At 52.8% G+C, this 21,470-nt stretch overlaps 2 protein-coding genes across 2 annotated transcripts in view; one reads left to right on the top strand and one right to left on the bottom strand.

Moving 5' to 3' along the window:
* The window catches only part of ANGPT4 (angiopoietin 4), a 48,020-nt gene extending 30,320 nt beyond the window's left edge, over nt 1–17,700 (top strand). Inside the window, exons 4-9 of the mRNA XM_077112108.1 lie at nt 1,435–1,667; nt 5,237–5,352; nt 7,027–7,128; nt 8,587–8,753; nt 14,467–14,597; nt 15,391–17,700. Coding sequence (XP_076968223.1) covers nt 1,435–1,667; nt 5,237–5,352; nt 7,027–7,128; nt 8,587–8,753; nt 14,467–14,597; nt 15,391–15,551 — 910 coding nt within the window. The 3' untranslated portion in view covers nt 15,552–17,700. The remainder of the gene's footprint in view (nt 1–1,434; nt 1,668–5,236; nt 5,353–7,026; nt 7,129–8,586; nt 8,754–14,466; nt 14,598–15,390) is intronic.
* The window catches only part of FAM110A (family with sequence similarity 110 member A), a 61,626-nt gene that overhangs the window by 7,760 nt on the left and 32,396 nt on the right, over nt 1–21,470 (bottom strand). The window lies entirely within an intron of this gene.

The following is a 21,470-nucleotide window of genomic DNA, read 5'->3' as shown; positions in this document are numbered from 1 at the left end:
CACATCCTGTGCCAAGCACTATTTCAGATGCTGGGGATACAAAATAAGCAAATAGACAAAAATCCCTTTCCTCCAGGGTGGACATTCTCTAATTGTTATTCCAGGGTTTCTTAGGCATATGCAAATAAATTTGTATGTATAAATAGGTATGCATATTCCATTTTTACCCTTTTTAAACCCAAAGGTAGCATACTGCTCATCTGAACGTTGTTGGGTGTTTGGTTCTTTTTTTTTTTTTTTTTCAGTTATTTTGGAAACGGTTCTATAAATCTCTATGAGGGAACGGCCCATTCTTTTCTCCAGCTGCATAACATTCCATGAAGTAGCTGGCCCAAAATGTATTTTCCCCAGTCCCCCATTAAAGGATATTGAGGTAGTTTTCCATCTTTTATTAATCCAACCAAGGCCAGGATGAATATTATTTACATCTGTCATTGTACCATGTGTGCATAAATCCACAAGAGAAAATGTCTAGAATCAAGATGAGTCAAAAGCATCTTTCTTTTTAAAAATTCTTCTTTGTTTTTAATCCATTACAAAAATGTCTCATGTTTGTCATAACTTCATCAGACAACTGAGGTCTGTATAAAATAAAAATGAAAGTCTGTCTGCTCCACTTCCCTGCCTCACCTCCTCTCCATCTCTATCCACTCAAATCCACTCTGCAGAAGTAACAATGCTTAGCCAGTTTTCTTTTACATTCTTAATAACACAGGGTCCCACTGTGACCCTCTGTGTCTTTCCATGCCTTTTTTCTATACATTTACCTATATCACTCTTTATTTACATAAATACCTGTATTCATTCTATTTTTTTAATCTTCCCAGGCATGGGGTTTAGACAACAGGCATTAATGGGCCTGATAAGTCTGACCCCAAATCAGGGCATCTTCCCAGTCCCATACATATGAACTCTGCCTCCTTCTTCTTCATGGCTCAGAACATTTCCAGTGAGGCTAAAGCAGAATAGACTCAGCCAGTCCAGCTGCTGGGAATTTAGGCAGTTTCCACTTTTCCCTAGTACTAGCAATCCCCCAGCCAGGACTGCTGCCCACACTCCCTGGAGGATATAGCCTAAAAGTGGGCTGCTGGGTCAAGGGGGGTGGTGGTGGTGTATATTTGGGATTTGGTAGCACCTACCTGTTGCTGACTGTCCCTCCCCTCCCCATCTCTTCCTTCGACTGGACCGAAAGCCCTTTTACTCCAGGACCGGGTCTCTCTTTTCTTTGCCATCACTCTGTGCCAGATATAGAGGTGCTTTTACAGTGGGCACGGACCGCTGAGCTGTGTGACCCTGGTCAAGTTGCTCTACTTCTCTGAGCCTCAGGGCTCAGCCTTACCGCGGAGTCGCCCCGGGCTCAGGGACGGCGCGGTGGCGGGAGGGCAGCATGCCTGGCTCCCCCACGGCTCACGCCGATGCGCCCCCATCCCGCAGCGCGCTGGAGATGCGGGTGCAGGCCCTGGAGACGCAGCAGCAGGCGGATCTGGCCACCATCCGCGGCGAGAAGGAGCGGCTGCGGCTCCAGCTGGGGCGCCAGAGCGGTGCCCTCGCCAACCTCCAGCGCAGCTTGCACGTCGCCAGCAGCAACTCCAGCCTCCTGCAGCGTCAGCAGCACCAGCTGCTCCAGTTGGTGCAGCGCCTGGGGCGGGTCTTAGCCCAGGGCCCGGGTGAGCGAGCTGGGCGCGCCCAGGATCCGGGGGGTAGGGGGTGGTGTGGGGGGGTGCCAGCGAGCGAGACCCTGCTTACCCTCCCGGTTCATCACATAACGGCCTGACCCACTCCAACCTCAGTCTCCCCATCTGTGAAATAGGAACTGCAACAGTAAGAATGATGGTGACACAACAGTCCTGAGAGGACTCTGTGTCCTGACTCTTTGGGTGACCTTGGGCACAGCTGAGTCGTCCCTGTCCATCTGTTTAATGGAGGTGACAGGTAATAAGAACAATACCAGCCCAGACTGACAAATTTGGGTCTCAGGATCCACTCTCTGACTCTTCTTGTCTGGGCTTGTCACTACCCCTCCCTGGGCCTCAGTTTCCCTTCCTACGTAATGGGGAGGTTGGACTCCTTAGTCCCAAAGGGCTTCTCCCGCCCTAATTCCCCCTGCTCCTAAAACCTAGAGGGCCAAGCAGAGGTGAAGAGGCATCCCTAGCCCTAGCTTCTGAGAAGAGAGAACAATGCCTGTGGCTGCTCCCCAGACCTCACTGACCCCTCCTAATGGGACCCACTTGGGATGGCCAACAACTCGGGCACCCCCTCAGTGCCATGCCCATTTCTGGAAACTGGGAGCAGGACAGTCAGGGCCTCTGTCTCTTGCAAAATGCCAAACCCCTGTCTGTAGGTCTTGGAGGACAGGAAAAGGAAATGCCTGTTTGTGGAGTGCCGGCTGTGGATTAGCAGTGCACTCTGCTAGAAGCGGTCCCGAAGTTTCTAGACCATGGAAGTCTGTGCTAAAGGGAGGAGGCTTTGACTGAGGACAGTGAGGAGCCAAGGGATTGTCCTGAACAGGGTGGGACTTCTGCTATTCAGGAAGCTCATTCTGGGATGGAATGGAGGATGACTTGGAGAGAGAGGAAGGGTTCCTGCTGCTGCTGCTGCTGCGGGCTCTCCACGGGGAAGGCTGGAAGACCTGTAAGGGGCAAAGGACTCAAGCAGTAGTGACGGGGCCCCAGGCATCGAGGCAGACAGGTATTTGGGCAGAGGATCCTGCCATGGCTCTAACTCAGCTGGGTTGGGGTTTGAATCCTGAGGAAGCCACGGGCAGACAGTGAGGTGGATGCCTTCCAAACCACAAGATGGGGAGTGCCCCGGACCCATTACCAGCTTGTGCAGAGCCCTGGCAGTGAGGCTGCCTAAACGCATCCCATGTGTGGGTCTCTTATGGTTCAGCCCAAGACACCAGCCCAGGGCCCTGTGCCTCTCCCCACAGGCTCGCCAGTAACCCAGTCTCCAGCTGGGACCCAGTCCCAGGCTGAGTGGGAGGTAGTGTCGGGCAGCTCACCTGTGGCACCTTTTACCCAAGGACCTGTTCTCTTGCTTCACTGTCACTGGGAAGGACACAAGGGGATTCTGTATGTCTCCCTTGTCAAGACAGAAAAACTGAAGAAGGAGAGGGCCAGGCACGCTTGAAGCCCAGCAGGGTATAAGTGCCCCTTTCCCGTATGGCAGGGGGGGACTGGGTATGAGTAGAGGAGCCAAGGCACCAGCCAGCAGGGACTTTGGTTCAGACAGGGTTAGAGGACAGGGACACAGGTGGGAACGACCTAACCCATGCATGGCATAGGAAGCAGCATTTGTCAGCTGGGACTGGGTGCCCAGCCTTCTAGAGGCTCAGTGCTGAGCCCCAGGAGAGGCTTAGAGTAGGAAGACTTTGCAGTCAGATGGAGCAGAGCTCAAGTCCTGGCTCCTTCACTTACTGGCACTGGGAGTTTGCACAAGTCATTTGACTTCTCAGAGCCTCGATTTTCCTTATCCACAAAATGGGAAGAATAATAGCACCAGTCTCACAGAGTTCTTTTGCAGATGAGATGGTTTCTTCCATGTGAAGGGGCTCAGCACCATGCCAAGGGCCAAAAGGGGGCAAAGTGTGCATAGATTACCAGCCCAGGGGTTCCAAAGAGCCTAACTGCATTACGTATCAACACCAGCTCGCCTTCCTTCTCATGCTCCTCAAAAATAATTTACCTGGTTCTAAAGTCTCCCCATCAGTCCCTGGCACCTAGGAACCACTACGGTACATAGTGGACATTTCATTATTATTGTTATTATTATTGTTTGACCATTGTTGTCACTACTGTTGTTGACTAAGGGGTGGGTGGAAGAGCCTTAGAAAGTGTGGCTGGAAATCGAGACCATCTTCCACTCTGCCCTTGCCTTGCCCCATAACCTTGGCCTGTCCCCGCTCACCTCTGGGCCAGCACCTTCCCGTGCTCGGCTGGGCTGTTATTCCTATGGACCCAGAGAAGCTAGGAGGGACTGACAGGTGGGGTCGTGGAGCCCCCTGCCCAGGAAATGTTTGTGTACAGGCTGGGCTAGATTTAGGGCCCTCAGTTATTCCACTGGTGAGATGAGAATAACAGGCTCCTTCTTATGGGACCCTCAGCTCCAAGATTCAGGTGTGAAGGCAAAACAGGAAGTCCCGCGCCCCCACTAGCCTCCTCGCTGCTCACTGGCGTTTGGTATTTGACCATCTGAAACCTGGGCCCCATCCTTGGGTACTTGCCTACCCAGAGAGATTGGATTTTTGTGGAATCACAGCCCCAATCCCTCATTGAATCCCTCTAAAAGGGTCAGAGAGATCTAAAATCCCTGCAGTTTACTTGTCAACAGTTACTTTTCCCAGGCCAGGCTTGGAAGCCCTGGATGTGGTGGGTTCAGCCATTACATTTGATCTCATGTGGTCCCAAGAAGGGGCTCCTTAAGGCTTTGCTCAGCTCCCACGGAGGCAGGATGGAGGCAGCCCACCCCCAGGCCTCAGGAAGATCCAGCTGGAGGGGTGGGCTGTGGAGAGGAGCCCTGGCTTCCCACCTGAGAGATCACCCAGGACAAATCCCCCGTGAGATCTGGAGAGAGGGAAGGCTCTCTGCCACCCAACTGTGTGTCCTCGGGCCAGTCACCTGGCTCTCGGGCCTCAGTTTCCTCCTGTATGAAATAGGGAAGTACATCACTGGAGCTCAGGCCCCAATTCCTCTCTCCCGGATGACCCTAACTGCCTCCTCTCTCACCCCCTGCTTGAGGTCTCATCCCCTCCAGACCCCACCCCACACTCTGACCAGCATGAACTTCCTCACTCAGACGCCTGGGCCCCTCAGCCCGGTATTCAAGGCTGACCTGATCCCTGCTGAACTCTTGGCCTCAGTCCTTTCTGGTTCATCGAGCTGCCAGAGCTCTCTCTGGTCGCAGCTGCAACTCTCATGGGGTCATCATCCCCATGCCCACCCTAGCTTCAGCCTCAGCCCCCCTCCCTGCACCCTGTTTTTTCTGCACACACTTGGACCTCTCCCACCTTGGAGCCTTTGCATATACTGTTCCCTCTGCCTGGAACACCTTCCCCTTCTCCCACTGGCCAGCTTCAGGTTCCGGCTCAGTGGAAGGAAGCCTTCCCAGGTCTGATTCATCTCCAGGTCCTCAGCGCCTACCAACCTGGAGCCTGGCACAGAGCAGGCCAGAGTGTCTCCTGGCCCCTTCCTCTCATCCTAACTCTTCTCCAACTGCCTTCTGCTTTGTCCCCCTGCAGCCTCTACAAAGGCAGCTGAGCAGGTGTTCCAGGACTGTGCAGAGATCCAGCGCTTTGGGGCCAGTGCCAGCGGCATCTACACCATCCACGTGGCCAATGTGACAGAGCCCAGGAAGGTTAGGGGGCTCCTGGGAGCCAGATCATGGGGTTAAGCTGGAAAGTTCCCGGCATTGGAAATAAATCTTTGCTTCTCCAAAGATAGGTTTAGATGGAATAGCAGGAAGTAGTTCTGTGTTGGTTAAGGTGATGCTAGCTGAAGTAACAAGCCATGAACTTCCAGGGTCTTGACACAAGGTTTATTTCTAGGTCACATATAGTTCAGTAGAAGGTGGGATGGGCGCTCTGCTCCACTTGGGAATTTAGTAGGACCAATGGAGGCTCCACCATCTTCAGGGAGCGACTCCCAAGGTTGCCCTGAGCTTGGGGGCTTCGTCATCAGATGGGGCGGTGGGGAGGGGGCATGGAGGGTGGTGGGGACACGGAGGGTCAAGAGAGAGGTTTTATGATCCAGGCCTAGAAGCAGAAGAGTGGGGAACAACTAGCCAGACTTTCCCTTTCTTAAATTCCTTTCAACCGTTCTGCTTATTTCAAGAAAGGCTCAGCTTCTTTGTAGATTGTCTTCTCACACATGTTTCTTTCTCACACACATTTTCTCTTAGAATATGTTTTTACTTAAGTATTCATTTAAGTAAAAATATAGGGCACCATTTTTTAATGTAAATAGGCTGTTCAATTAAGTCAGCTATGGTGGAATCCAGGAAGGTGTGAATGAATGATATTTGGGGACCACTGATAGGGTTAAGAGCCAGCCTAGGAGGCAGGAAATCTGGGCCCAAGCCTCAGCTTTGCTTTTCACTCGCTTTGGACCTTCCCATTTCTGTGCCTCAGTTGCCCTTCCTGCATCCTCTACTATCCCCATAGGAGATACCACTAATCTTCCTTCCCACAGTGGGCTTTTCCCATCTCAGAGCCTCTGCACCCGTCTCTACCTGGCAGACATTATCATCCAAGGTCCTGTTCCAATGTCATCTCCTCTGGGGAGGCCTCCAGGCTTGCTCAGTTATACCCTGTTGGGGACTTCCCCACCAACTTCCCGATAGTTCATGTGTCATAGTCTGTCTGCCCCATCATAGCCCTCTCCAGACTAAGCCAGCCCCAAGGGTTGATCCAATTCTGGTTCATGTAGTACAAGACCAGGCACCAAGTTTGTTCTTATCGAACATGTACTAAACTAGCCAGAATAATAATGTGTGAGATATAATTGCAAATGGATAGTAAACTCTGAAAGAACTGTTTTTGTTTTACCCACAGCAGTATCCCCACTGCCTTGAAAAGAGCCTGGTACTGTGTGCTAAGTACTTTACACCCAGCAATGTTTACGCCTTACAGCCACCCCGCAATCATAGTGAACAAAGGGCCCCCATGTACTGAGCCTCTAACATGCACCGGCCTTGTTCTAAGCACTTTGCATGACTCACTCATTTAATCCACATAAGAAGCCCAGTTTAAAGGTGAGAAAATTTGGTACAAAGAGGTTAAAGCATGAACATCTCCATTTTACAAATGAGGAAAGAAAGACTCTGAGAGAGCATCACTTTCTCACTGCTTTAGAGAAATGGTGACGGTGGGTGGATGGGTGGGTGGATTTGAACTTGCATCTCTTGGATACCCGCTGACCACTAGGCTCACCTGTTACTCTATGAGGCTCTGTCCAGCCCCACTTGGGCTGGCCCAGATCTGGCTGCCGGCTGTCTCCAAGGAATTCCCCCCACACCACCCATTCCCTCCAGGTGTTCTGTGACATGGAGGTCAGTGGAGGTGGGTGGACTGTCATCCAGCACCGTGAGAACGGCAGTGTGAATTTCCAGCAGAACTGGAAGGATTACAAACAGGTAACACTGCTGCCCTGGAGAGGGGCTTTTCAGCCCCAAAACCTAGGGTGGGGGGTGGGGTTGTGGGCAGGGAACTGGTTTGCCTTCAGCCTTCCCCAGAAACAACCAGCCCACCTAAAGCACCCACCTTCCAACAGACCTGTCCAGTGGCTATTCACTTCTAGGGACTCCATCCCCTGAAACTGAATCCTCTTTGTGAAAGTTCTCAGACATGTCCTAACAATTAAATTTTAACTTTATTTTTGTTTTAGTTTCCAGAAAAGACAGTGTACATGCATTGCTAAGAAATGTTTTAAAATATACTAAAGAGGGTACAGCAAAAATTAAATCTCCCCTGCCCACCGATGATTGAATTGATTAAATGAATTTTCTTGTCTTTGCACACATTTCCAGGAGAGATTCTTTAATGTAGAGTCACTGGCTCAAAGACCATGTATGTTTTATAAATTGAGAAATAGTGACTCATTGCTTTCCCATTGTTTAAATTAAATTTTGCATGAAGGATTTTTGGCAAGCTGGTTTAAAAGCCTTTAAAGTTTGCTATAGCAAAAATATATATATAATAATAATAATACAAGAAAATAGAAAAAAGACCCCAGAAGGAAATGCAGCAATATTATTGCATATTGCTCACTTGATACTTAAAAATAAATACCAAAATTAAGCTGTGAGTGTTCTTGAACAAATTGGATTTTAAACAATCATTTAAATGGCAAAAAGAAACAGGGCGCTCTGCTGCAGAGAAACACCAGTCCAGAATGTTTTGTTCATCAGCGGTAGAGCATGACTTTAAATGGGGAGTGGGGCGTGGTGGTGGCCCTGTCCTTGGTGCTGAATTATTCTGGCCAAGGGCGATGGTTTCTCATAAGGCTGGGGTACTGGCAGCTCCTACTGACACGCACAGCACTCTTAGCGTTTCATTTCTATGTTGTTGAAAATTTTGCAATGACTGCCTTCTCACTGACAAAGTCTGCTTTACCATTTTGTATAGCTGATTGAAATTTACTTTTATTTAACATTTACTGAGGTTTAACATAGATGCAGTTAAGTGCACAAATCTTAAGTGGACGGGTCAGTGTATTTTTACTTATATAGTCACTCACATGATATATAGTATTAGATCTAGATATTCAATACATACAGCACCCCAGAAGCCCCCCAAGTGTCCTCTCCCAATCAATACTCTCCCAAATGCAATTTATATTCTGACCTCAATCACCATAAACAGGCTTTGCCTGTTTTTGAACTTCATAAAAGTTCAGGGTTTTTTTTGTTTTTTGTGGTTTTTTTGCATTTACAAAAGTCTTAGCCTTTTCCCTCTAGTTGGTGGGGAGCTCCCGCCCGCAGAGCTGCGCACACTGGCCTTGGCCCCCAGAGCCTGGCCCAGCCAAGCTCCTTAGCCAGGGACAGAGGCCCCTCCCCCAGCACGCAGCCCACGCCCTTCCTCCCCTCCCGTAGGGCTTCGGCGACCCAGCCGGGGAGCACTGGCTGGGCAATGAGGTGGTGCACCAGCTCACCAGCAGGGCGGCCTACTCTCTGCGCGTGGAGCTGCGGGACTGGGAAGGCGAGGAGGTCTACTCCCAGTACGAGCATTTCCAGCTGGGCAGCGAGGGGCAGCTGTACAGGTGGGCTCGGGGCCCAGGCCGGGAGGAGGCTGCAGGAGGGCTGGCAAGTGGGATGGCGCGTGGGCCAGGGGTCCCCAGGCTAGTGGCTACAGAGTCTGCGCCAAGGGTCAGACTCTGGGTGTCTCCTCTTCCCACCATCTGTCTCCCATTTAGGCGCGCGTCATGGGGTCTGGAAGCGGCTGGTTAGCACTCAGCACATCCTGGTCGCTGGGTGGGGTGGAGAGAATGTCTCTGACGCCACCGTCCCAGGAGCGGGAAGGGGTCTTCCGAGGTCAGGCACCCCAACTCAGTTATTTTCTAGAGGACCAGAAATGAGGGGGTAACTTGCCAAGCCTGTCCTGCACACTGGCAGAGAGGCAGAGGCCATAGGATTGGGACTCAGAAGTCCTGGGCCCATCCTGGCTCTGCCCTGGCTCACTCTGTGATCTGCCCCTCTGCTTCTTCAGTGTCAGAATGGGCTTAAATGTGAGGATATTGTAAAATCATCAAGGTTTCCCAGCCCCTCCTCACCCCGGTTCTTGGTGTGTTTAGGGAAAGAATTGAGCATTTGTTGAAAACCTACTATGTTCCAGGCCCATTAGTCCATTTAATCCTCCTAACACTTTGAGGTAGGAATAATAATGGGGAAACTGAGGCTCCAGAGCTTAAATTCCCTGCTCAGAGTTACAGTTTACGTAGAACCTGGATTTGAACTCAGATCTGCTTGTTTCCAAAACCCATGGTATTTCCACTGCATGGTGTGGTCTCTCTGAGAAACTCAAGAATCTTGAAGAGAAGTCTGGGACCTGGCTATCTTTGAATAAGGACAGAATTCAATTCATAGATTCATATTCATGGGGCTGCAGAAGACATGTCATCTGGCTCTTTGTATGAGGCTATTATCCCCTCCAAAGCTGGAGGGATCATCCAGACTTGCTTGCCTCCATTGATGGGGAGGTCATTTCCTTCCAAGGAATCTGTCCTCCTGCATTTTATGCTGAATTCCCCCTTTCAGCTTCTTTCTTACTAAATGCCCCTGGTTCCTCCTGCAATGTTGTTCTGACATCCCTCCTTAGGGGACTCACCACAGTCTGATAATATCCTCCTTAGAGGACAAGGTTCAGGACTGAGTAAGAAATCCTGGGTCTAGGCTAGGCTGAACTGAGATGGATGTTCTCCTTCTCCACACAGCCAACTGGTACTGACTCCTGCTTAAGTCACTGACCACAAAGCCTTGGTTTAAGTGCCATCTCCATCCCTCACTCCCTAAGTGACCTTTGGCAAGTCCCTCCACCTTCTCTTCTATGAAGCGGGTGTGCCAGATACACCTACCTCGTTCAGAGTGTTGTGGGGTTTGCATGAGGTACTGCACATAAAGCATTAACACAGTGCCTGGCACGTGGCAAATGCTCAGCAAATAATATTATAATTGGCAGCCCCTCTCACCCTTGTCTGGCCCCCTCTGTGTATCAGGAACCAAGCCCATTCTGTTTACTACCATTCCCAGTGCTTGGTATATGGTGAGCTCATAAGAGTTTGGCAAAGCCTCCGGAGTTTTTCATACACAGAAAGCAGTTAAAGCCTCATCTCCCTGACTCAACTCTTAGACAACAACTTCCATGACCCCAAGCCCAGGATATGTTATTTTTTCTTGGAAAAGAAATATCATTAGAAGGATCTCATTGCACTAAAGAACACAGGCCCTGAGCCAGACAGCCTGGGTCTGAATCCACCATATCAGCTTTGTGGCCTTAGACAAGTTACTTAACCTCTCTGAGCCTTGGTTTTTCTCATCTGTAAAATATGGTGTCTCTGTCATAATTGAGCCAATTTGTGGTAAGACACCTAACAAAAAGTAAGTGTTAAATAAATGTTGGAGATATACAAACATAATATATTTAAAGACAGAAATATAATTGTTCTGCATCAATGTGTATATCTGTTATTTCTGTCCATCTGTACAATCATCTGCAGTGTGTTTAGTTCAGATCTTCTCACCACATTGCCATACATGAATCTGATGTGCTCCCTCTGCTTTTAACCTGAGCCATGGAGAGCTCCGTGCCCATGGCACCAGACTGCCACACCCAGGCCTTAAAGGGCTCACGTTTGCTTGACTGTCCACAGAGCCCTCAGTAATAATAATAATAGTACTTTCAACACTTGTCCTGGGCTAAGCATGGCATGGTGCTGGTCATTTGGAGAAGAATCAGACCTGGGCCTCACCCCCTGAGGTTGTTCACCATTCAGTTCGGTGTATTTGTCTGGGTGGACACGTCCGCAGACCCGCAGGGAGACAGGAGTTGCTTAAGGGAAAGCTCAGGAGGCAAGGGAGCCAGAGGAGAGGCTTGTGCAATCAGAGAAGACTCCCTGAAGGAAGTGATGCCTGCAATCACTGGTGGTAGGCATTCTCCAGGCAAAGAGAGGATAAGAAGGGTAAATCAGGCAGAGGGGATGTTCTGAGAAAAGGCAGAAAGAATCGACATCCAGCTAAGCCACAGATGCTCCAAACCTAAGCAAGGTTCCACTGCTGGGACCATAAGGAAGAGCCTGAGAGGCTGAGCTGAGGGATCTTGGAAACTGCAGAGGAGTCTAGAAACTGCCAGAGGAAGGCCAGGGAGAGAGGGACAGAGAAGATGCCAGTCCCTGAGCCCCCACCTCCCAGGCTCAACCAGCTGCTGAATTGGGGAGGCTCCCCACAGAGAAGCCCAGGGCAGTCAACAGCTGGGGAGTGGCATCAGGCCCAGAGGGGCTCCTTTATTTGTCCAACACAATCATGGGGACCTCCTGGAGCCGAGCTGGAGCAGGTGTAGAAGCCTGCAGAGGAAGAGGCCCATGGCGTGGGATGGGGCAAGGCACACACAGACACCAGCGCATGTCTCCCCAAGATGCCAGCACACCCAGACCCAATTACGAGTGCAAGAGAACACACAGATACACTGGGACACACAGAGACACAAACACACATGTGGAGGGGCTTACCATACCCTTGTGGTACATGCATGGGCCTGCAGAGCACACAGACACACGAGTGCAAAGCTACACAAACACACACACACCTGGCACAAACACACACCCAGACGTGTGCAAACGTGCCTCACAGAAGCCCTCCCAGGTAAATGCACACACAATCCCAGGCACAAAGAACAGCTCCAAAGCATGCTTTTGGACCCACAACATATATTCTAGCACAAACTCAACGCAAACCCATTCATTCCTGTGCAGGTACAAGGGATCTTACCCAAACACTCACAACTACAAACACACAGACTCACACACATATCCACAGACATGAGGGAAATGCGTTTTGTTGTCTATCTCAGGAATCCCCAAGATTCTCGTGCCTCTGGGTCTCTTTAGGCCTGAGCCTGAAACACATCTAAAGGGCATCTGAACAGTGGGTCACGGTGGGGTTTCCCAGTCAGTGACTCAGCATCCCCAGAGACCACAGATCCCCATTCTGCCTCCAAGAGCAGAACAAAAAAGAAGCAGAGCCTAAGCTGAGAATTTAGGTACAATAGAAGGGCCAGAGCTGCTGGAGTGGCCCCATAGGACAGCCAGCTTTGTTCAGCCCTGACCCCATCCATCCCCCAGAGTGAGTCTAACCCAAAACCTCAGCCTGAGCTCTGAGCCTGGCCTTGACTTGACTTAAACTGAGCCTTTGAGGGTCAACTTCAAGGAGAAGCTGGGGCCGTCTGAGGGGGGTATGCCAGCCTTCTTGTCCCCACCCCAGGAAGCCCTGGCCAGGTGTGCCGTGGTGCAAGGGGTTTGGCAACGCCAGTCATCAGAACCCAGGGTCGTACATTTAAGAGCAAGACAGGGCTTCACAGCTGGACGGAGCCACTGGGACCCTGCAGGCCATGTACCTGCCTCAGCAAACAGACAGAGACCCTGGGCCGGTGGGCGGGAGGTATAGAGGCTGAGCCAAGCCCTGTGCCCAGGCCCCTCATTCTCTCTGGACCTCGCTAGGAAGCAGCTCCAAGGCCCTCTGCTGGGGGAACCAGAGGGGCCCAGAGCTGCCCTGGCCGCATCTGGCATAGGCTAGCCGCTGCCCAGTAGGAACTCCCTCACTGCTCCCAAATGGGCTGGCTCCCCACCTCAGCTGCCCGTGCAGCCCCTCCCCTTCTGCAGGCTCCCAACACCGCCTCTAGCCACACGCAGCAAGGCCTGAGGCCTGAGCCGGCCCTGCGCCGAGGCCCAGGACCCAGGCGCGAGTCCTGCCAAATGCGTTCCCATCTGTGGGACGCTGCTCTGCCCTCTGCTCACTGAAGTCGTCCAATCACAACAGCCCAACGAGGTCATCGCTGTTAATATCACAAGGTCATCGCTGTTAATATTACAAGGTCACGCTATTACCGGACAAAGGTGGCAGATTCTTTTGCCCATGCACTTATATGACCAATTCTTGAGACACTGGGGTTTCAGAGATAAAAGTTTACTGCTAAAAGCACAAAGCAGGAGATCAGATGGCCTCCTGGCCCAAAAACTCTGTCTCCCAGAACTGCAGTCATTTTGATAGTTACAGGATTAAAAGATGGGAAGGTTTTTAGTATTATAATGAGGTTAAAGTCTAAGGTACCACACATGTCAGACACTCCCATTTTGGTTAGATCCATTCTCAGTTATCAAGATAACTTTGGAAATGGGATGGGTTAGCTCTGGGCTGACCCTAATGTTAGTAAACATTAGGGGCTTTCTTTAGTGTTCACAAGACTCTAAGGTTGAAAAACTAAGTAAATGGGTACAAGTGAAGGTTAGTCACAGGTTGTTTACAATCCCAAGGGCACAAGATAAAGGCTAAACAGTCATATCAGAGATCAAGGCAGCTGGAGACAGTTCAGAGATTTCATGTGTTCACTGTCTACTCTAATATATCAGAAAGTGAAAAGAAATATCTATATAATAATTCAGTAATCATAATCATCTCTTAAATCGTAACTTCTCAGTTGCAATGGCACTAGTGAGGGGCAGAGCTGGGACTTGAATCCAGGTGTTGAGTCCCCAGAGTTTATGGACTTAGTCACGGCACAGGCCTGGACAAGCCCGCCAGGGCCTCACAGCCCAGCTGGGTAGGAGCCTTCCCCGTTGAGTGCAGATGTCTAAGTGGCAGGCTGGGACACCCACAGGCAGAGCTCCAGGTGGGCTAGTGTGGTCAGGGAAGGCTTCCTGGAGGCGGTGAGTGGATGTGGGGGGGGTACAACAGGGTTGGACCTTGCAGCAGGGTCAGTTGAAGAACAAAATGCACACAGTCTCCCAAATCAGGCCACGCTGGGTTAGAATCTCGTTCTGACTGTCATGTGTTCTATGACCTTGGGTAGGTTCCTTTGACTCTTGAGATCTCAGTTTTCTCATCTGTAAAATGGAGTAATAGGATGTTGCAAGGATTAAATGAGAAAGCGTTAATCCCCACAAAGCACTTTGAATAATGCCTGGCCTCTAGGGGGCACACAAAAATGGTTAACCTGCGTCCTGGATGTTTTCATGATCATTCTCACTCCTCTCCAAGGCTCAGGTTCAGCTTGGCAAAGGGGGTCAAGAGGTGAGCAGGTGGGGAGGGTCACCAGGAAGGGAAGCAGCACAAGGATCCCAGGCTGGGGCTCCCCCTCCCAGGGCCACCGGGGTGAGATTCGGCCTGGGATAAAGGCCTCTGAGAGTGCCCTGCCTCAACTCCTGCGGCGCAGCCCCAACCTGACTCTGGGCCCCTCTCTCCTCACCACCTCCGGGTGGCCTCCAGGCTTTCCCTGAGAGGGTACCATGGCACAGCAGGGCGCCAGAGCAGCCTGGTCCTGCAGGGCACCAACTTCAGCACCCGCGACGCCGACAATGACAACTGCGTCTGCAAGTGCGCCCACATGCTCTCTGGAGGTGGGTGCGAGATGGGGCGGAGCCTCACCCAGCCCAGGCTCACCTGACCGGGCCCCACCCATAGGGTCCCCTCCAGACTCTCGCCAACTCCTAATGCTGGCACCGCCTCAGAGAACAAGCCCTAGGGAGGCAGTTTGCCCAACAGGCCCCCTCCCCAGGTCTGCAGGATGGAGGAGGCCCGGGCATGCAGAGGCAGAGGCCGCCGCCCCCCACCAACGCTGGCCCACACGGTGGTCGGGGGGGGGATGGGCTGGGCATGAACCAGAGACCCAGACAGAGTGGGAGGGATAGAGGGAGACAGAGAGAGAGAGACATCAAGCCTGACAGGGAGACACAGAGGCAAAGACAGAACTGCGCAAGGATGATAAGTGCAGGCAGAGAGATGGAAAGCAAAGAAAGACAGAGAGATGGGTCCCACGTGGGAGAGGAGAGACCCAGAGAAATGCAGTAAAACAGGGACAGAGACCATCAAAGACAGACATACAGAGAGAGAGAGAGAGGGGAACCCTGTGTGTGAGGCTCAGAGAGCGACAAAGACCATAAGAAATCGACGGGGAGGGTGAGAGGGTGGATGAAATCGCACGAGGGAGGCGAGACCCGGGAAGGCGAGGAGGGGCCCAGTGGCGCCCTCTGGCGGTCCCGGCCTGAGCCGACGTCCTGGGAGCCCTCGCACCCGGCCCCCCCGACGCCCGCGCCCGGTCCGGACCCCTCCCCAGCAAGCGGCTTCCCCGAGAAGACGAGTCTTTGCTGGGCCCCCACCTCCCCAAAGCCTCTCCGCTCCTCCTCCCTCCAGGGTGGTGGTTCGACGCCTGCGGCCTCTCAAACCTCAACGGCATCTACTACCCGGCTGGCCGCCACCTGCGCAAGCTCAACGGCATCCGCTGGCACTACTTCCAGGGCCCCAGCTACTCGCTGCGCGCCACGCGCATGATGATCCGTCCCAGGGGGCGCTAGCGAGCCGCCGCGCCGGACGCTGGACCGCAGAGGGGGAGCGGGTCGGGGAACCCCTGGACCACCTGGGCCAAAACACAGGACGCAGCACCCGGGGCTTGTCTTGAGCCAGGCCTCCTTGGGCCAGGAGTCCAGAAGAGCCCCCCTGATTCCCTCGAGTTGTGAAATGGTGGGTGTTTGGGGGGTCCCTGCTTTGGCAGTACCCCTCGACCCTCTTCCCCCCCTGTCTCCGGCAAGGACACCCTGCCTACTTGAGGCTCACAACAGCCTGAATGAGCTGATTGAGACTTAACTGGTTTCCTCAAAGGAGTACAGGACTGACTGACGGTGGTGTTTCAGGCAGGTGGGAAAATACCTGCAGGCAGGAAGCTGTTCTGATGGAGATGCAGATGCTGCCCGGGGTTGTGGGGAGATCTCTCCTGTTCCAAGTCTGAAGTGAGTTTTCCCAGCCTTGAAATGCCTTTGAGTTTTCCTTTCAAGGACGAATGGGCCACATCCACCCACTAAGGGGAGTCAGGATTCCCCCACCCCACTAGCACCCGTGAGCCTCAGAGTCCAGAGCTCATACCTGATCTCTCAAGGGTTTCAGGTGATCTAGGAAGGCTTCACCCTCCATCCTGGTGTGTTCTAGAGCACCTCCCACAGGAGATAAGTAGGGCTACCCACTAACAGTACCTATGATCAAGTGAGAGAGGGAAACACTAGGTTAAACCAAAGTGAACAGTTTTAGCTGCAGAACTTATCAGAGCCTTTAGCATGGCCCCATGCATGGCAACTGCCCAGGAAGGGGCTAGAGTGGGCAGCTTTCCCCACACATGCTTATTAGAAAACAGTTCCTGTTTGTCCCGGAGCATCTCTCAGGGCTGTGGATGCCCTCAGAAAAAGCTGGTCCTTATCTGTCCTGAGGAGGCACCCCGGGGTCCCTCCCCGACCCTAAGCTGCACCGGCCCTTCCAGGCTACAAAGGTTACAGCAACCGCCTCCAGCAGCCCCTACCAAGAACTGCCGGCAACTTTTAGGTTAGAGCAGACACACCATCCCTCAAGCAGGCCCTGGGAGTCAGTATCCTTAGGAGTCAGCTGTGGACTGATGCCAGATCTCTGCCTGGGTGGCCGCCCCCAGCGCTCCCCAAAGCCCCAGCTCACCCAGACTCAGGTACGGTGAATGCTGAGGGCTGTCCACTTCAAGCCAACCCCCTAACTCCCCATCCCAATGCTGCGTCTGGGGGTGCAGAGGGGAGGAGGCTGGGCCTTTGCCTGAGTTGGGGACACCTGGGGCTCCACATGAGCTTTCTCAAGAGGCCAGAATCACAAAGGGGCCGCAGTCCCTGTGCCACCCCTTCCCCTCCCATCCACACATCACCCTCCTCAGCCCCATGGGTCACCGCAGACCTGTGACCGTCGATCGGCCAACACCCAGCGCAGCTGGGACCCAGCCTGCCCTCCCACAGCATGCGACCCTCCTGGGGGGAGCTGAGGTAGCACACAGAGGTAGCACACCCCACCTGGCTTTCCTGCCACCCCTGAGTCTCACCCTCAGCTGGTCCCCAGAGTGAGCACAGCTCAGACTTGGATCCCCAACGGTAACAACACTTGCCCCCTCTCAAGACCCAAATGATGTGGTTGCTGATGGCAGGAAAGGGGTGTGTTTAGAGGCAGGTTGCTCCCCAATGCTCAGATTACCTTTCACAGCCTTAGTTCAGCAGACTGTTTTTTTTTTTTTTTTTTGCATGGGCAGGCACCGGAAAACCAACCCAGGTCTCCAGCATGGCAAGTGAGAGCTCTGCCTGCTGAGCCGCTGTGGCCCGCCCTGTCCAGCAGACTTTTATTTAGCATCTGCTGTGTGGAGAGGGGTGCCACGGCCAGGGCTTTGGGGTCAGACAAACCTGCTCCAGCTGTGGGACTTTGGGACAATGGCTCAGCTTCTCAAGGCCTCGATTGTCTGGTCAAATGTCAAAACCTCTATTGTCTTATCTGTGAAATGGAAATAATAATCCCTCCTCGCTGGTCTGTGGGAAGGATGACATGAGACAATGTATGTAAACTCAACATGACATGGAGCAGGTGCCTAATAAATGTTACCTCCCCAAAAGGCGTGTGGGGTGAGGACAGTGTACCCCACCCCCAGCACATGCACCCCCTCTTCTGGAACCAGGCGGGGAAATTGCATTTTAGCTTTGTACTGCGGAGCTGGTAGGCTGGCTGAGTGCTGGGGGCTGAGGACAAAGCTGAGAGCCCCAGAGATGGGATTCCTCTGGGCACTGCGAAGACCCCAGTCCCTGTTTGTGCTCCGTAAATCCAGTTTCCTAAAAAGGCTAGGAAGCTGATTTGGATTCCCTTCAGACATCTGCTCCTACTATCCACCCTTCCTTCTTCCTCCACACCAGGACTCTCGGGTGCAGGGATTGAACACTCACCCTAGGGAATGGATTGGCTCACGCAGCTGGGAGGTCTAGGGCTGGGTTCAGACGCAGTTAAATCCAGGGGCCCAAATGACGTCACTCTCCAGCACTTGGCCCTGCCGTCCAGGTTGACTCCATTCCCCGTCAGGCTCTCTCCTGACATGATGCTTTGACAGCCCCGGGAGCAGCCCCCAGCTCAGCATCCCCTCGCCAGCCAGCACCAGTCCCAGGTCCCTCTGCTGCTTTCCACTATGATTCCCTTTGACCAGGCCTAGGTCACACGATCGTGCCTGGAACCAGACGGTGGGCCAGTCCAACCCAAATCCACACGAACGGGCAGTGGGGGAACCGAGGCACCGTCTTCAGGAGGGAGGGATGCTGGCAGGCTAGAAAAGGTGTTGCCTTTTCCTCCTCTGTCTCTCTGCCTCCCACTTCTCTTCTCCTCCATTTCCGCCCCCTCTCCCAGCCTTTCTGCACAACCTCCCCCCCACCCAAGGCCTGTCCCCAGGGTCCAGCTCACCCTAAGATTGCCTCAAACTCTCAAGGACACAGTTGTTTTGATGGAGCAGATGGAAAATGCTCCATGATGAGATAGCATCTGAACTCAGCCTTGAATGGTGTGCAGGAGTTCAGGAGGGATAATAAACACAGGAGGGCTGGAGCGCACCTCTGTAGGTATAAAACATCGGTGATGGCTTTTGAGAAGCACAGGCAGTGTGCTTGGGCTGTGGTGAGAGGCGGGTAGTGGAGACTGGCAGGCAGGACCAGACTGTGGACACAGGCACAGGACTTTGGGCCTTAATCCCACAGGCCAGTGAACGCAAGTTCAAATCCTGTAGGGCAGGGGACAGCAAACTGTGGCTTGTGAACCAAATCTAGCCCACCATGTATTTTTCATAAATAAGGTTTTATTGTAACACGAATGCACACACACAAAGGATACAGCTGTGTCCTGCCTGGGGATGCCAGACCCTGGTTTGCCGTCCTGGTCCCTGCCCTTGGAGCAGAGCCCCTGGCCATGTCTGAGCCTCAGTTGTCCCCACTGTACCCTAAAGAGGGAGCACCTGCCAACTGCTAAAGCCCTTCTGACAATGACGCAGACTCACGTTGGCTGCAGACGAGACAAGCCGGAGAGACCTGGGCAGCAGCAGGGCCCTGGGGAGGTGTGGCTGCTGGGAGCTACAGCTTGCAGAACTGGCTTTTGCGGTACCCATACATGCAAGTTCCTATACAGAATCCTGGCACCTCCCTGCGTCATATCAGCCTTCTCCCCATCTTAGTGATGAGGGAACTGGACTCAGAGAGGCAAGGGCCTTATTTGAGGTGCACCCAGCGACCCACCACCACCCCAGGGCCCTTGCATCCGTGGGCTGCTTCCCTCACCCAAAGCTCTCTTGAGGCATTTTGACAGTACCACAAAAATACTGGAGTGATGGACCCTCTGCCTGTATCCAGGGACTGAAAGAACTTTCTGGAAAGGTCTGCAAGACCAGTCCGTCCTTCCCCCTGACACCTAGTAGGTCTGGATGGGGCCAGATGGACAGAACACATAGTTCCCGAGAACTCTGCCCAGAAACAGCATGTTCTTGGCAAAGGCGGCTTCCACGCTGGGGGAAAAGAGTTTACTGCACCCAGGCCAGGGAGGCAGCCAGGGTGAGGTAGAAGGTGGCCCTTCAAGGGAGGGAGGGAGGGCCAGCATCAGCTCGTCTCTCTTAAGCGGCCATAGAGTTTGACCTCTTTCCCAGGTTTTTGTCCACCCCCCCCCCACCCCCACCCCCACCGTGGCCGCGTGAGCCTTCACCTTCCCCATCAAAGATGCTTCGGAAAGCTTCTATTGTTGCCTTAATGATGGCAGGCTCAGCATCAGCATCTTTTAAGGGAGCGGCCTTTTGGAGAATGGAGTCTGGTCCGTGGAGTGCATTAATTGGCTGCGTCCTCGCATTGGATTAAGGTGGGTTTGTGCAGCTGCAGTTCTCATGCTTCCCAAGGACAGGAAGGACTGATGGCCTCTAGCATCTGACACCTCCCTGTTCTGCCCTGTGTCACCTCTCTGAACATCCCTTTCCTTGTCTGCAAGGTGGGGGGAGCAGACTCGGGCTCACAGGAGAGTGCTGAGAGCTCAGTGATGGGGGGCATCCAGGCCTGGCACATCAGAGTGCTCTGCAGTCACTCACGCGTCCGTTCATTCGTTCACTTAGCAGGTGTGGATTGAGGGACTGTCTGGGCAAGGCCCGGCTGGGAGATGGTGACGGAGTAGGGAACAAGACACAGCCACAGTCTTTTACTCACAGAGCTTAACAGGCTAGAGGGAGAGTCTGGCAAAAAAAAAAAAAAACAACGAATTAACGAATTAGTTAAAATATTGCACACAAAGAAAATAAATAGATGTAGAGGGAAGGAAATTATAAAGAGTCCAACCTCGGGTGATCAGGGGAGGCCTTTCTGGAAAAGCGGTGTTTAAATTGAGGCCTAAAAGGCAAGAAAGAGGAAGCCAAGTGAAGCGCCGTGGGAAGAGCAGGCCTGGAAGAAGGAAATTAAGAGTGCAAAGGCCCTGAGGTGGCCACAAGCTTAGCTTAGTTGAGGAATTGCAAGAAGACCAGTGTGGCTGTAGCACAGTGAGCGAGGGGGAGAGTGATGAGGTATGTACCTTGCCTCTGATCTCTGAGCGTCTACATCAGAGATGGACCCCCAACCCCAATCCCACCCCCATACCTGCCAAGGACCGGGGAAGGGGCCCCCTGGATCCAGCCATCCCTGCCCCTCTAGGCCTCAGTTTCTCTATCTGTAGAATGCAGGAGAGAATCCCTCCACCTAAAAGTCATCCAGATGTGATTATGTATCAACCTGGGGGAAGGGCTTCTTGTGTCCACTGCCCTGTGCCAGGTGCCACTGGAGGGAGTCAGGAGGAGAAAGAGAAAACAAGACCTCTGCCCTCAGGCTAAATGGGGAGTTAAGAATGTCTCCTACCTGAGGGTCAGCTTGGAATAACTGGGATGATTGGCGGTGACTGCGCGCCTCCTTCTGGCCAGCTGTTCTCACAGCATCTCACTGACTCCTAGTAGGTTCCCCTGTTATCCCCATTTTACAGATGTTGAAACTGAAGCACAGAGAAGTCAAGTGCCTTGCCTGAGGTTGCACGGGGAGTCAGGGTTAGGCTAAGCTGCTGTAAGAAAGGCCCCAAAACTCAGCGGGTTGTATAAGATAGTTTACTTCTCTCCCATGTAAGCTGCAGCTGAGCTGGCAGGCACCTCCACTGCACCTCTCCTCTCTGGGGCTGGGGCAGATGTACCTGAAAGTGCCATTCCCTGCTGTCAGGAAGGGAAACAGGACAGTGGCACTCTCTGCTGCTTCCTGGCTTACAATCACGTCATGCCCCCTGCTGCCTGGAGCCTTCACTGGCTCCCCAGTGCCCTTAGAATATAGTCCAGCCCTGAGCCTGCAATCTGGTCTCTTCATCAGCCAGCTCAATACTGCTCTAGTTTCACTTCTGCTCCAGGTCTTCTCACCCTGAAGGTCAGAAGC

The sequence above is a fragment of the Tamandua tetradactyla genome, chromosome 1 (genome assembly GCF_023851605.1).
Source record: "Tamandua tetradactyla isolate mTamTet1 chromosome 1, mTamTet1.pri, whole genome shotgun sequence".
Lineage (NCBI taxonomy): Eukaryota > Metazoa > Chordata > Mammalia > Pilosa > Myrmecophagidae > Tamandua > Tamandua tetradactyla.
Note: the sequence above shows the minus strand (reverse complement) of the source record. Positions and strands in the feature narration are given on the sequence as shown.